Genomic DNA, 12,579 nt, shown 5'->3' with positions numbered 1-12,579 from the left:
TGCCCTGCAGTCAGCTTTTCTGGTTTAGCTTAAGGCTCTGTTTCTCTGCCTACAGTGGAAAGGACTTGCTGTTTTGGGTATCAGTGGAGCTGACTGAAACTAGCTGCTTGCTAATGGAAAACCCAATTATTTTCCTGATCTCTTAGCTGAAAGAATCAAAAAAGAGGTTAAGTGAGAGACACTATGACAATAATAAGATGGGAGGGGAAAAAAGTCTGCACTGGGAATATTTGCTTTAAAAGTGCCCTTTTTAAACACAAGCAGTTAAAACAGCCACCAAAAAAAGGGAATCCTAAACCTGGGCTTTCCCAGCATGGGGGAAGTCCTAGCTGTGGCCCACATTCTTTTCTAGCATCAAGTAGGTAATTTGCACCCCATCCTTTTTGCTGGTGCAGGTGAGAGCAGGGAGACCACAAGCCTGTCTGCAGGCTTTGGCCTCTCCCCTGGGCATCAGGACACCCTTAAGACAGGATAAAGGAGCAATTGAGCCATGGGACACTGTGCTGCTGCTGCTAGCAGTACTGCAGGCACCCTCATACTGTGTCATCCTCTGCGCGGCAAACCTCCCTACAAGAGCCAGGCTTGAAGTGAGCCAGCAAGAGGCTGATGGCTGTCTTTGCAGAGCGGGCCTGTGTTTCACCGGCAGATCCCGAAGCCTTCACATTATCTTGAGCCTTATGTTGAGCCTGCATCCACCAGGGACCAGCCTCATGCAAGGCACAGAACAGCCAAGCACCACAACCATCTGCCAAAAATGGCTTTGCCACCCCACACCCGGCAAGGTCTCCTGCAGTTCAGAGGTGCTCTGGGCTCGCCTTTGCTGGATGCAAGCGTGAATACTTCTAGTAGTCCAAGCTCTCCCATCTGCCTGCTTCTTTCCTCTCCTCAGGTAGGGGCTCATGGCATGCTGCACCGTACTTGGAGAATTCAGTGGCTCAATGCAGAAGATCTGGGAGCTGTGCTTTTACATCCCCCCAAAGAGATGACCTGGTGGGAATGTCTTTAAAACAAAACTATTTTAAATAATAAGTTAATTCTTAATAAATATGTGCTTCAAGAAAATGATAATTATATACTGCACCTTTAAATAATGCACTTAGTTCTCTGCATTGACTTCCATTTTGGTTTTATTGTTAAAGTGCACTAATTCAAAATAATGAACCACTTCCGCATCATTATTGTTAAAATAAAGTCATAACAACATTAATATGAGTCACTAAATCACTACTATTAGTACTGCAATCTAGCAGATAACTCTATGTATTGCTCTATTTAATACTGTCCAGCAGAAGAACGTAATACTTCCATTATAATCTCACAACAGCTCCAGCAGCCTTTTACGGCTGCTACCATATTAGTACAACTAAAAATGGGGAGAAGTATGAGAGACAGGGCCACAACGCCTCAGATGCACATCCAGCAAGATGGAACTAACTGGATATAAGCCTATATATATGTTATAGGGTAAGACATTAAGGTACAAAGAGGACCCTGCACACTGTGATAGAAGCAGTTGTGCAGATAGACCTCCTTCTCCTGCCACCACAATTTAAAGGGATCCCAACCAAACAGCCTCCCTCCCCACGTGGATGCAGGGAGCTGCTTGAACCACAGAACTGTTTGTAGCCAGTTGTGGCACCTGGATGCTGTTTCACCTATCAAAACGATATCAGTCAGGTTAGCTAGAAGCAGCTCCCTCAGTGTTATCATGGAAATTAATAAACCCCTAAATTGTAACAAAACCAAAACAAACCAAACCCCCCCAAACAAACAAACAAGAAAAGAAAAAGAGAAGAGAAAGAAGAAGAAAAAGACGGACAATAACAACGTATAAATTGTGTAATTTTCTTTTGTGGCAGTGACACATCCCCAGTGATACATGACATTGTTGTGCTATTTTACTCAGCCCCTTGATCCCAGCAATTTTAAAGCCTTTATAACCTTTAACCTTCAAAGCCAAATCAGAACAAAACTCTGCTGGAGAAAAGGGTGTGTATCATTTTGTGTAACCCAGCAGGTGAAATGGTCTGTCCCCTCCTCCTACAAACAGATTTACAATGCTGCCTACAATTTAAAGGAACTTAAAGGAGTGACTAACAAGGGCATTTGAAAAACCCCACAACTTCCTTGTGTACAGTAGGGATCTAGCCAATGATGTTTACAGTACAAGAGTTGGCTGCCTCACGAATCACTCCATACTCCAACGGATACCTCTCCTCCTTTTCCTACCAGGCTACCCCTGCCGCGTGTCGTATTTCCAAGCGTGAGTCAAGAAAGGCAAACAGAAATGGAATTAGAAGAGGCAGCTTCCTGGTTGGATGCATTGTAAACCTAATTGCTTTGATATTAAATCTCTGTGCCAGAGGCACACTTTTCCAGTACAAATGTACTTTTTGGATTCAAGTGGGAACAGAAACACACATTTGGCTCCAACTTGAGTTTTAAGTGTTATCTGGTGAAACAGGACACACACACATAAAAAAGGAAGGGGAAAAAAAAAAGAAAATAAAAAGAAGTAAACCCAGAATGCACAGAAAAGACAAAAAATAGAACACAGAAAACCAATTCCCCCAAAATATACAAATTAAGGATGTGCAGACTGAGTTTGATGGCTTCCCCCCCACGTTGTAAACAGCGATGCTGCAGAAGGTTACTGCTGTTTCTGACTAATGCCTTGGTGGGCCCTGCCAGCAGTCAGTACACCTGGATTCAGACCAGATGGCAAAACCGTTTCAGTAACATGTTTGACAGCTTTGCCTTTAGTGTCTTAAGGGACTTCTGTACATTTTGATATTGTAACATTTTTGAGAAACCCAACTCTGGGAAGAGGATCGACCAGGATCACCTGGCAGGAGTCAGGCACAGAACTGAACACCGAGCCTAGAAAGTAATCCATGTGCTTCAGCACGGGGTTTGTAGCTTTGTTTTCACAAGCACCAGTAGGCATTGCTGCCTTAGAACACCTGAAATCCCAACTCGAAGAACAAGACAGAAGAAGAGGAAACAAAAGGCCCCCAACCAATACCACCTGATTGCCTTTTCGGGTGAGTTACCAGTAACAACAAAACACAGCTGAAGTCAGAAACCACATTTCTCTGTGATGAAAAAGGCTCCGACTCTTGACCAACCAACTGTTGAACACAGTATAAAAAAACGTGAACTTCTCCAAAGGATTAGAGTCCCTCTGTGTTTCAGAAACTCCCATTTTGCTTCTCACTGTGAGTTGCAGAAATGCATCCAAAACTCCTGGGTATTCCAGGTATGGACAAGAATGACAAGAAAGGGAGCCAAGACTGTACAACAGAGTTTGGCACGAAACTCCCCAAGTAGATGCAGGTGTATTTCTCTCTCACAAAAGGCACACGTTTGGTTTCCTATCAATAATGGGAAAGGTGGGATGTTATACCCTGTTACACATACAAGATTATTAACAACTTCACAAAAAGGCATTTTACTATGCTGCTTCTCGTGACACATTAAGCCCACAAACCTCTCCAGAACATGGCAGATTTGTCCTCAGCATAGACTCCTTTGTCCCTTTGTACAAATTGGAGCACAGGGAAACGTCTTTTTGTGTAGCAATTGTTTTTGTGGTTTTGTTGTTTGTTTGTTTGTTTGTTTCCACATGTACACAGCAGGAACAGTATAAATTAGGGAGGTTAAAGATATTGCAAATATTAGTTCTTTTTCTCCAGGTAATTTGAGGGAACCCAGCCTTTGAATGGCTTCACACCACTCATAATTTGGCAGTACCACCAGCCATTTGGGTTCCTTTCAAGGACCTCCATGCAGACACCTTCCTGAAACCCTGCAGTCTCCTCATCCCCCTCATAGTCTGCAATGGAAACATAGATGTCCTTGAGGTTGTTGTGGATGAACTGGGATTTCTCAATGGGCTTTGGCCTGACTGTGGACACAGGAATACCATTCCTCTGCGTAGGGAGGTTGGAGGTGGCCTCTGAGCCCTCCGTACCCGACCGCTCAGGCTGCTTTCCCTTCACATCACCAGGCTGTGACCACGCGTTGCTGAAGGAGGAATTTCGACGGACGGTCCTAAGGTGATCTGTAGCTGTTAAAGACTCATTTCTGCGCAAGGAGCAGGACAGATTGTTCTCCTTTGGTGGTGGAGACACAAACACTGACTGCGGACGGACGGCAAGTTGCCTCACACCATTCCTCATTTTGACTGCCCCCGATGGCTTTGAAAAGCCGCCAGGAGGTTTGCTTGGGATGGGCGGCGTTGCGCGTTTGCTCTGGTTGATGGTGTTCAAAGCTTGAACCCTCTTCTCTATCTTCTCTAAACTGTTTGACTTGTTTTCATTTTTCCTGTTCCTGGCAAATGAGGCATCAGTCTCAGCTGATGTGGGTTCTTGCTGGTTATCAGGGACAGCCAAATAATGGGAAGGAGCCCAGCCTTCCACATCTCCGTATTTCAGGTACCACCATCCACTGGCTTGCTTCTCCAGCACTTCCACTTCTACTCCTGCTGGGAAGCAAATTTCAGAATCCTGTACCTTTTGGTATGAGTCAGTGGTCACATAGAAGCATCTGGAGTCATTTTCTTGCTCAGTTTTGGCTGGATGGCTGGAGCAGAAAATGCCACGGGAAGGGGCTGTAATGATATCAGCTGAGCCCCTCCTAACAGGATCATCTTGATTCTCAGAAGCTGTGCGTGGAGGGCTCTCAGACTCTTCACTTCTTGAACCTTTAAGCCCACCTCTGAGTTGCCCAGTCGGCCTCAGCTGACGCCTTAAAGTGCTGATATCCATCTTTTCTTGGCTCTGAGAGTCTGCTTTGTTCAGGAAGGGTTTGGGCCTAACAATTGGCTTTGCTCTAATGGAAGGACTCTGCCCAGGTTCTTTCTTCATGCCTGTTCTTGGTATACTACGTAAGCCAACATCTGAAGCCGACCTTGGTTTTGTCTCCTCGCTCCTGGAATAATGACATTTTCCCAGATCTGGCTGGATATTTTTCTCTGTCTTGAGCTTCACAAGTGGCGACTTAGGAGAGCTCAAACACGGCGAATTCTTTCGGATCAAAGAGAGGGAGGAGCTTTTCTGAGAATCAGAGTCTCCACTGGATTCTTTATTGGACAAAGCTTCTTCCACGTAACGCCTGAATCCCTCGTTCTCATAGATGGTCTCCTCTTCATGAGCAACATCTTCTGAAGACTCTCCTACTTTGAACTTTGCTTTCTGAAGCGTTGACACAGAGGAGGGCTTGAGGGGCTGGAACAGTCGTTTCTCAAGAGTGCTCTCTTCATGATGACTTTCACTCACTTCACACTCCGAGTCAAAGCCAAAGGCAGGCACATCATACTCCGGTTCTTCATATTTCAGCTTATGGGGAGAATCCTGGGTATCTCCTGAAGAAACTGTTCCAGGAGTTGTTCCTTCTTCAGAGTCTTTTGGCTTACTGGGAGGTGCTGGGGGAGGAACTTTTGGGCGGGTTAGAGTACTGGTTCTTCTGTTCAAATTTGGCTTTTTCCTTTTGTCAATGTAAGATGCTGGAGCCCATCCTTCCTTTTCTCCAATCTGCACATACCACCATCCACCAGAATTCTTTTCTATAACCTAGGAGATGACAAGGAACACGTTCCTCAGACAAAAACCTCAGTCAATTGCTTTCCACCCCTCCTCATTCAATCCTCATGCAATAGCCAAATATTACAGTTTTTCCCAGTTGCATTCTTAAGGCTCACCTCTGCTTTTTGTCCTCCACGAAAACTTATGCCATCAGAGATACAGGACTGGAACTCTGCAATAGTGTAGTATTCCACTTCCACTGAGGGCGGCTCTGGTGGTTTGGGCAGCTGAAAACCCTATGGCAAATAGGAAGTTTTGTTCAACCAAACCAAGAAAACACTGGGCTGAACAGTAGTCTGAAAAAACATTTGCCTTTATTCACTAAAACTTTCTTCTTCCTGTGCTACTTCCTAAAGATAACTTCCCATTTCTCCGGAGTGGAAGCTGATGTATTGAGTTGGGCCACAAGACAGGAGCCTTTTAAAACACACACTGTTCATTTGGCCTTCACCACCTATTAAGAACTGTGATAATCTTTACCTGAGCAGTAAAACATTTTACTGATCAGCCATAAAGGGTGAGCTGCCATTCCAGTCATAGTAACAAGAGCCCATTTACTCTGAGATTTTGTCCAGAAAGACTCAGTGCTGGATGGCTTGCCACAACTGCAGGAAACTGCATTACAGTTCTGTCTGCCATCAAATACATTGCCTTAAAATGTAATCCTTATGAGCTATTGCTCTTAATCAGCTGCTGGATTTTTAAACAATCTGAAAGAGTTAGTAATATGAGCATTAGGGCATCTGTCCTAGCAAGAAACCAGGATAATATCACAGACCCCCACAAAGAGCTTTGCTCAGCTAAAGTGGCAGGAAAAAGGAAGGACTTCACTACCAAAAGATTACAGCTCCTTCCCGCAACACAGACCCGGCAGCAACACTCAGTCCCAACACAAGATGCATTTAAATCACATAGAGGCTCCACAAGAAACAGGACACTGCTCTTTACAGTCATTCTGGCAGCATACCAAACTTCTTTAAAAGCTAAGTGCCTATACATTAAGCTGTCACATTAGAGTTTGCTACAATTATTTTTGAAGTGATAAACGGGATGAGTCCTTTCAAGAACTTCAATATTGCAAGCTCTTCACATTAGCACATTGCTCATCTGCAGAATGACTGGATGATGGTGAAGCTTCACAGCTCAATATGAGCCACCAGTGAGCACTTGTGGCCCAGAAGGCCAATCACATCCTGGGCTGCATCAAGAAAAGCATGCCCAGCAGGTCAAGGGAGGTGATTCTCCCCTCTACTGCACTCTGGTGAGACCCCACCTGGAGTATTGCATCCAGTTCTGGAGCCCCTATTACAGAAAGGATCTGGAGGTGCTGGAGCATGGTCAGAGAAAGGCCAAGAGGATGATCAGATAGCTGGAGGTCCTCTCCTATGAAGACAGACTGAGGGAGTTGGGGCTATTCAGTCTGGAGAAGGCTCCGAGGTGACCTAATTGTGGCCTTCCAGTATCTTAAGGGGGCCTACAAGAAAGCTGGGGAGGGACTTTTTAGGGTGTCAGTTAATGATAGGAATAGGGGGGAATGGAACAAAAATAGAAAGGGGTAGATTCAGACTGAATGTTAGGAAAAAATTCTTCCCCGTGAGGGTGGTGAGACACTGGAACAGGCTGCCCAGGGAGGTGGTAGAAGCCTCATCCCTGTAAGATTTTAAGGCCAGGCTGGATGTGGCTCTGAGCAACCTGATGTAGTGTGAGGTGCCCCTGCCCATGGCAGAGGGGTTGGAACTAGATGACCCTTGAGGTCCCTTCCAACCCTTACAATTCTATGATTCTGCACTTCACTGCTGATGGTTCAAATGCAAGAAGTGCAGCACGTCAGGATCTCTTGCCACAGCCAAAGACACAACATTATTTTTAGCCATTAATGGGAGAAAGGCAATTGGCACACTGTGGTTTACTCACACATCCCTCCATTTCTAAGATATCCTCATTGTAACTAACAATCCACGTTTCATCATGCACGGCATGTGGCGCTTCACAGCGAACGCATCGCTGCACCTTAGGAACCGTGTCTAACAATGTTGTAATTGGATGTTTCTGCACTATAAATGCTGAAATACAGCCAAAGTGCAGCATAATAAAATGCCTTCACATAACAGGATGGTTTTGATTAAATGAAGATAACTGGAAACAGCAGACATGTTGTCTGACATGTATCTCCATTGTTATTTTTAGCATGGGATCAAGCGTAGCATTCTTGCCAGAACAAAATCTATTTGTAAATAATACAAAGATAAACTGGAGGGAAATACTGATATGCTATTCATCTAGTTTAAGAGGCATCTCAAATGACAGAAAAATTACAGGTCACATATTGCTCATAATGGGTACAGCAATGATTAAACCTATTGGTCTCTTCTCCGTGGCAACCAGCAGCAGAACAAGAGGACACAGTCTCAAGCTGTGCAAGGGGAGGTTTAGGCTGGATGTTAGGAAGAAATTCTTCATATAGAAAGAGTGATTGGCCATTGGAATGGGCTGCCCAGGGAGGTGGTGGAGTCACCATCACTGGAGGTGTTTAGGAAGAGATTGGATGGGGTGCTTGGTGCCATGGTTTAGTTGATTAGATAGTGTTGGATGATAGGCTGGACTCAATCTCAAAGGTCTTTTCCAACCTGGTTAATTCTATTCTATTCTCTGTATTCCCTCGTTACAAACAAGCTATTGGTATTGGTTTTGTTCAACTAGACTACCGAGCAGTTCCTATCTGAACATGGCATGTCTAATCTCAAACTGGTCCAAGCTTCCAGAATTCTAGCTTTGAGGATCATCTCATTCTTGCAGAGCATACCTTTCAATAAGATTTCAAGTCACTTTAAAAATATACAAGAGGAGGGACATTTAGGCACCTCAAAGATGGTAGCAATGGAAGGAGGGGAGACCTTACCAGTTGTTAAAGACAAGAGAAGGTCAAAACATCCAGCCTGAACTAAAGACACCTACAGGAGCTTAAAACCTTTCAAGTCAGCCAAACAGGCTTTAACACTCATGCACAGAACACAATAGCTTTATGATCTCCCCTCAGTTCAGTCCCTGATGGATATTACCTAGTGGGGGCAACATTTTGAAAAAGAGAACTTTCCAATGAACATTAGGATATCCAGAGGTCTGCTCAACATTTAAACAACAAAGGGAACAGGCACACAAATAAAGGACCTCTCAGATATCCCCTGGACCTTTCAGAGCTGTAGGAAGTCTCACAAAGCACCCACACACCTACCCCCCTGCTAACATATAGCATAAGCCAATACAAACCAGGCTGGATTCTCTTCGTGGGGGCGGCCTTGTTCTTAGATTTGGAGAACCTGAGCAGGAGAGGGAGAAGGGAGAGTTTATTTAACCTTGTAAGTACTGCTAAACACATTTTTGCAGTAACTCTCTGCTGTTCTGCAGTTTGAGAACATCAGAAGTCAGTATTTGCAATATTTAAGGCATCTCTATGAAACAAGGTAGGAAACTATGAGGGTATATTAGAAATACCAAGGTAGCTTAGCTATTAGTCTCAGCTAAGCCAGCAAATTTAAGAGGAAATCACTGCCAGAAAGTAGTGGATTGCGTTTTCTGCTGGAACTGACCAGCTCCATTGGAGATTGGCCAGTAAAGAATTGGCCTAATACCTAGTTTTCCCCCCAGCAGTAAAAATAATCCACTAAATTAATAACACACTGTCCTCCACCACAGTATCTTACCATTCCTTGCACGGATTAGCATTAGCATCAGCATTTTGCCAATGAAGTAGTAAAAACATTATAGAAACTTCCCCCCAGGAAAACAGCAGGATAAATGCAAGAGAAGACATAGGTGGTCCCCTTGACTTGAACACACCATCACGTCTTCTCTTTAAGTGGAAGTGGGAGAGTTTCAAAAGAAAGAAAAAAATGTATCTTCTCTGGGAAAAAAGTAAACATGTGCTGGCTAAGATAGGGAAGGACCATCTAGTTCTTGCCTAAAGTGAAGGTAAATGTTATCACTATTAATGAAAGACTGTGTCCTGGATTCACTGAACATCTACAGACAATGCAAAGGTCTGCTGCAGTGGCCTCAGATATAAGGCCAGGACACATGAGACCTTTGCTGGCAGGCAATGCCAGCCATGAAAGGTAGAAAACAGAAATTCCTTCCAACCCAGTGGAAACCCAGACTACTTTACTGCCTTACTTATTTGAGCTCTTTGCGGTGCTATCCTTGCTATGGCTGGGGATCCCTGGGCCAGTTTGGAAGCCTGCTTGTCTGGGGTCATCATGGCATTGCCATTAGAGTCATTGCACAGGATAGGCAAACTGATTTCCTTCTTGGTGATATGGGTTTCTGCAGTATCATTTTCTGCTTGAGTCTCCTTGTCAGTGGATGATTTCTTGTTCAGGAGGTTACTGATCTCCATTATGTTTCCTATTATTTCCACTGGTCCAGTTAAGTTCTTTTTCCTGGATGGAAGATCATCTTTAGCCTTTCTCAGATACGATGCTGGGGCCCAGCCCTCTTTGCCTAGATACCTGCAGATGCAAAAGAAAACATTACCACATCAAACACAGCTTTCTCATGCACTTCAGCTATAATGGCTAAGGCAAAAGTGATGGATGATAACAAAATCAAAATTGTGGTTCTCATATAAGCTTTTGTCATCTCTAATTTATTACCTGGGGATTAGACAGACCGAAGTCAGCAGAGCTAACAGGAAACTGCTGTTAAAAGCCACTTCTCACCCTAAGTAAGAAGTCTCTCTGGATAAGAAATACAATTATTCACAATGCAGACAGGTTCACCTGTTTGTTTCATGCCACACTACTAGGCAAACTCAGCACTTCCCCACACAGCAAAAAAGCAAACTAGTGAGTAAAATATTTTAATAGTTTTAGTACTATTTAGTGACAGGTTGAAAAGGAGAAGGGCTAAAATAAAGAGTATCCAGAGCCTCTGCATCTGCAGTTTATCGTGCCTGTGTTCAAACCTCCCCCCTATAACACTGTAACAAACACTTCCCCTCCTCCCGTAACTCTCAGCCCTGTAAGATCTGCTTCTCAAACGGGACTCAAACTACAGCAGCTTCCTCTAGCACTGCAAGGCTAGGAAACAATCTGACTAAAGAAAAATGTGTTTGATGGAGACTCATTTTCCTGAACAAGCTAGAGGCTATTTGAAGAAATAAACTGGGGAATCTGAAGAGAAACCTCAATCCAGTACATGTTCCTGGAGCACCAGCCCAAGCTGCTCATGCTACACTTCAAACTGAAGTCATTCTTACACAACTGGGCTTTAGGGAAGATAGTTTTTCTAACTCCTGCTATTCCTAACACCTCAGCAGGGATTTCAGATTACAATCAGACTCTAGGGAAGACCACATGGATGAACTCTGCTTTTCCTAAGGAAACCCAAACTGAAACCCTTCTCTCTTTAATCTCTCAGGATACCCATATCAGGCACTCAACTGTATGTAGGAAAGCAAGGCACCATTAAAGCCCTGGGTACTCAGGAAATCTGCAGGAAATACAAAGGTTAAAATGGTAGGACTCTAAGGCTCTAATGAAAATGGAAGCTCATTAGACAACAGAGGAAGAAACTGGGGGGTGTGGGGTTTGGGTGATACCAACACATCATTCCCTGGCAAGTAAGAACTTTGTCATGCCAACACATGGATTCTGAGGTTTGCAGTGAGGTTTCTACACTAAGGCACACCCTGGGCTCTTTCATCACATCCAGACACTCAAGAGTGGTACTGGGACTTTAGGGAGAGAACAGCAGGTCCAGAGGAGTGCCACAAAATTGATCAGAAGGCTGGAAGACCTCTCCTATGAAGAAAGGATGAAAGAATTGTGGTTGTTCAGTCTGGGAGAAGAGAAGGCTCTGGGGGTACTTTATTGCAGCTTTTTAATACTTAAAGGGGGCCCGTAAGAAAGATGGGAACAATATTTTTTGGCAGGGCCTGTTGTGACAGGACAAGGAATAATGGTTTCAGACTGAAAGAATGTAGATTTAGATGAGATAAGGAAGAATTTTTAAAAGAATTTTTATGATAGTGTTGTGAAACACTGGCATAGGTTGCCCAGAGAGTGGCAGAAGCCCCATCCCTGGAAACATTCAAGGTCAGGTTGGACAGGGCTCTAAGCAATCTGATCTAGTTGAAAATTGCTCTGCTCATTGCAGAGAGGTTGGACCAGGTTGAACCTTTAAAGGTGCCTTACAACCCAAAGCATTCTATGATTCTATGAAAACAGCATAGGTTTGCTTCCCTAGACTTTTTCCACTGTTACTCCAGTACAAAGGCAAATACCACCTAGGAATAACCACAAGGACCTTTCTGTCCAGAATCTTGCCTTTTCCTTCACTTCCACCTAAGTCAGCCAGGATAGTAGAGATACTGCTTCACCCTGCATACTGGTCTTCTGTCACACATGAAGGCAAAGAGATGGGATCTCTCCTCCTGAGAGAGTTCAGTGACAAGTTTGTTCAAAGATTCTGGTGTCAAAGGAAAGCATTCCAATAGCCCTGATCTTTGTTTGCTGCATGAAGACTAACAAGAAGTAGCAAAATGTTAATAACTTGATTTGACTTCCAACAGATACATAGCATCTGACCACTGATACTATGTTAAGATATACTTTTTATCTATTAAACCTTGACCCCCTTTTATGATAAGCTCTAAACCAAGCCAGAAAAAAAGAAAGAAAGAAAAGGCCACATCCACTATTGTGGCAGGGTATCTCTCAGTGCCATCTTCCAGCCCTACTGCTTCATCCACTTTTGCATCTGATGGCCCTTTTGCAGAACCACTGACCAATGCTTCCTGCTTTCTGTTCATCAGGGAAGTTTGTAACTTTGCATCATCTGGAGATGTAAGATCTGCGAGAAAGCCACACTGGCCAACGCACTAAGCTCTCCAGTTCCAAAGATTACTTTCAACAGAGCTTGATTGTGCAAAATCAGCAAGAAAAAAACAATTTACATCCATCTTAGTTTGTGGGAGACTTAGCATGTTTAAGAGCAG

The 12,579-nt window shown here is 44.0% G+C and overlaps 1 protein-coding gene across 5 annotated transcripts in view; it reads right to left on the bottom strand.

The window, feature by feature from the left end:
* Positions 1 to 3,600: 3,600 nt before the first annotated feature.
* Positions 3,601 to 12,579, bottom strand: part of SH3PXD2A (SH3 and PX domains 2A) — a 261,000-nt gene continuing 252,021 nt past the window's right edge. For all 5 annotated transcript variants that reach the window (XM_054163352.1, XM_054163353.1, XM_054163350.1 and 2 more), the window contains 4 exons: positions 9,756 to 10,090; positions 8,853 to 8,902; positions 5,702 to 5,821; positions 3,601 to 5,573 (listed from right to left, as the gene is read on the bottom strand). In XM_054163352.1, coding sequence (XP_054019327.1) covers positions 3,678 to 5,573; positions 5,702 to 5,821; positions 8,853 to 8,902; positions 9,756 to 10,090 — 2,401 coding nt within the window. In that variant the 3' untranslated portion in view covers positions 3,601 to 3,677. The remainder of the gene's footprint in view (positions 5,574 to 5,701; positions 5,822 to 8,852; positions 8,903 to 9,755; positions 10,091 to 12,579) is intronic.

This window comes from Dryobates pubescens, chromosome 8 (genome assembly GCF_014839835.1).
Source record: "Dryobates pubescens isolate bDryPub1 chromosome 8, bDryPub1.pri, whole genome shotgun sequence".
Taxonomy (NCBI): Eukaryota; Metazoa; Chordata; class Aves; order Piciformes; family Picidae; genus Dryobates; species Dryobates pubescens.
The sequence above is the reverse complement of the archived record's forward strand: the minus strand, read 5'-3'. Positions and strand labels throughout refer to the sequence as shown.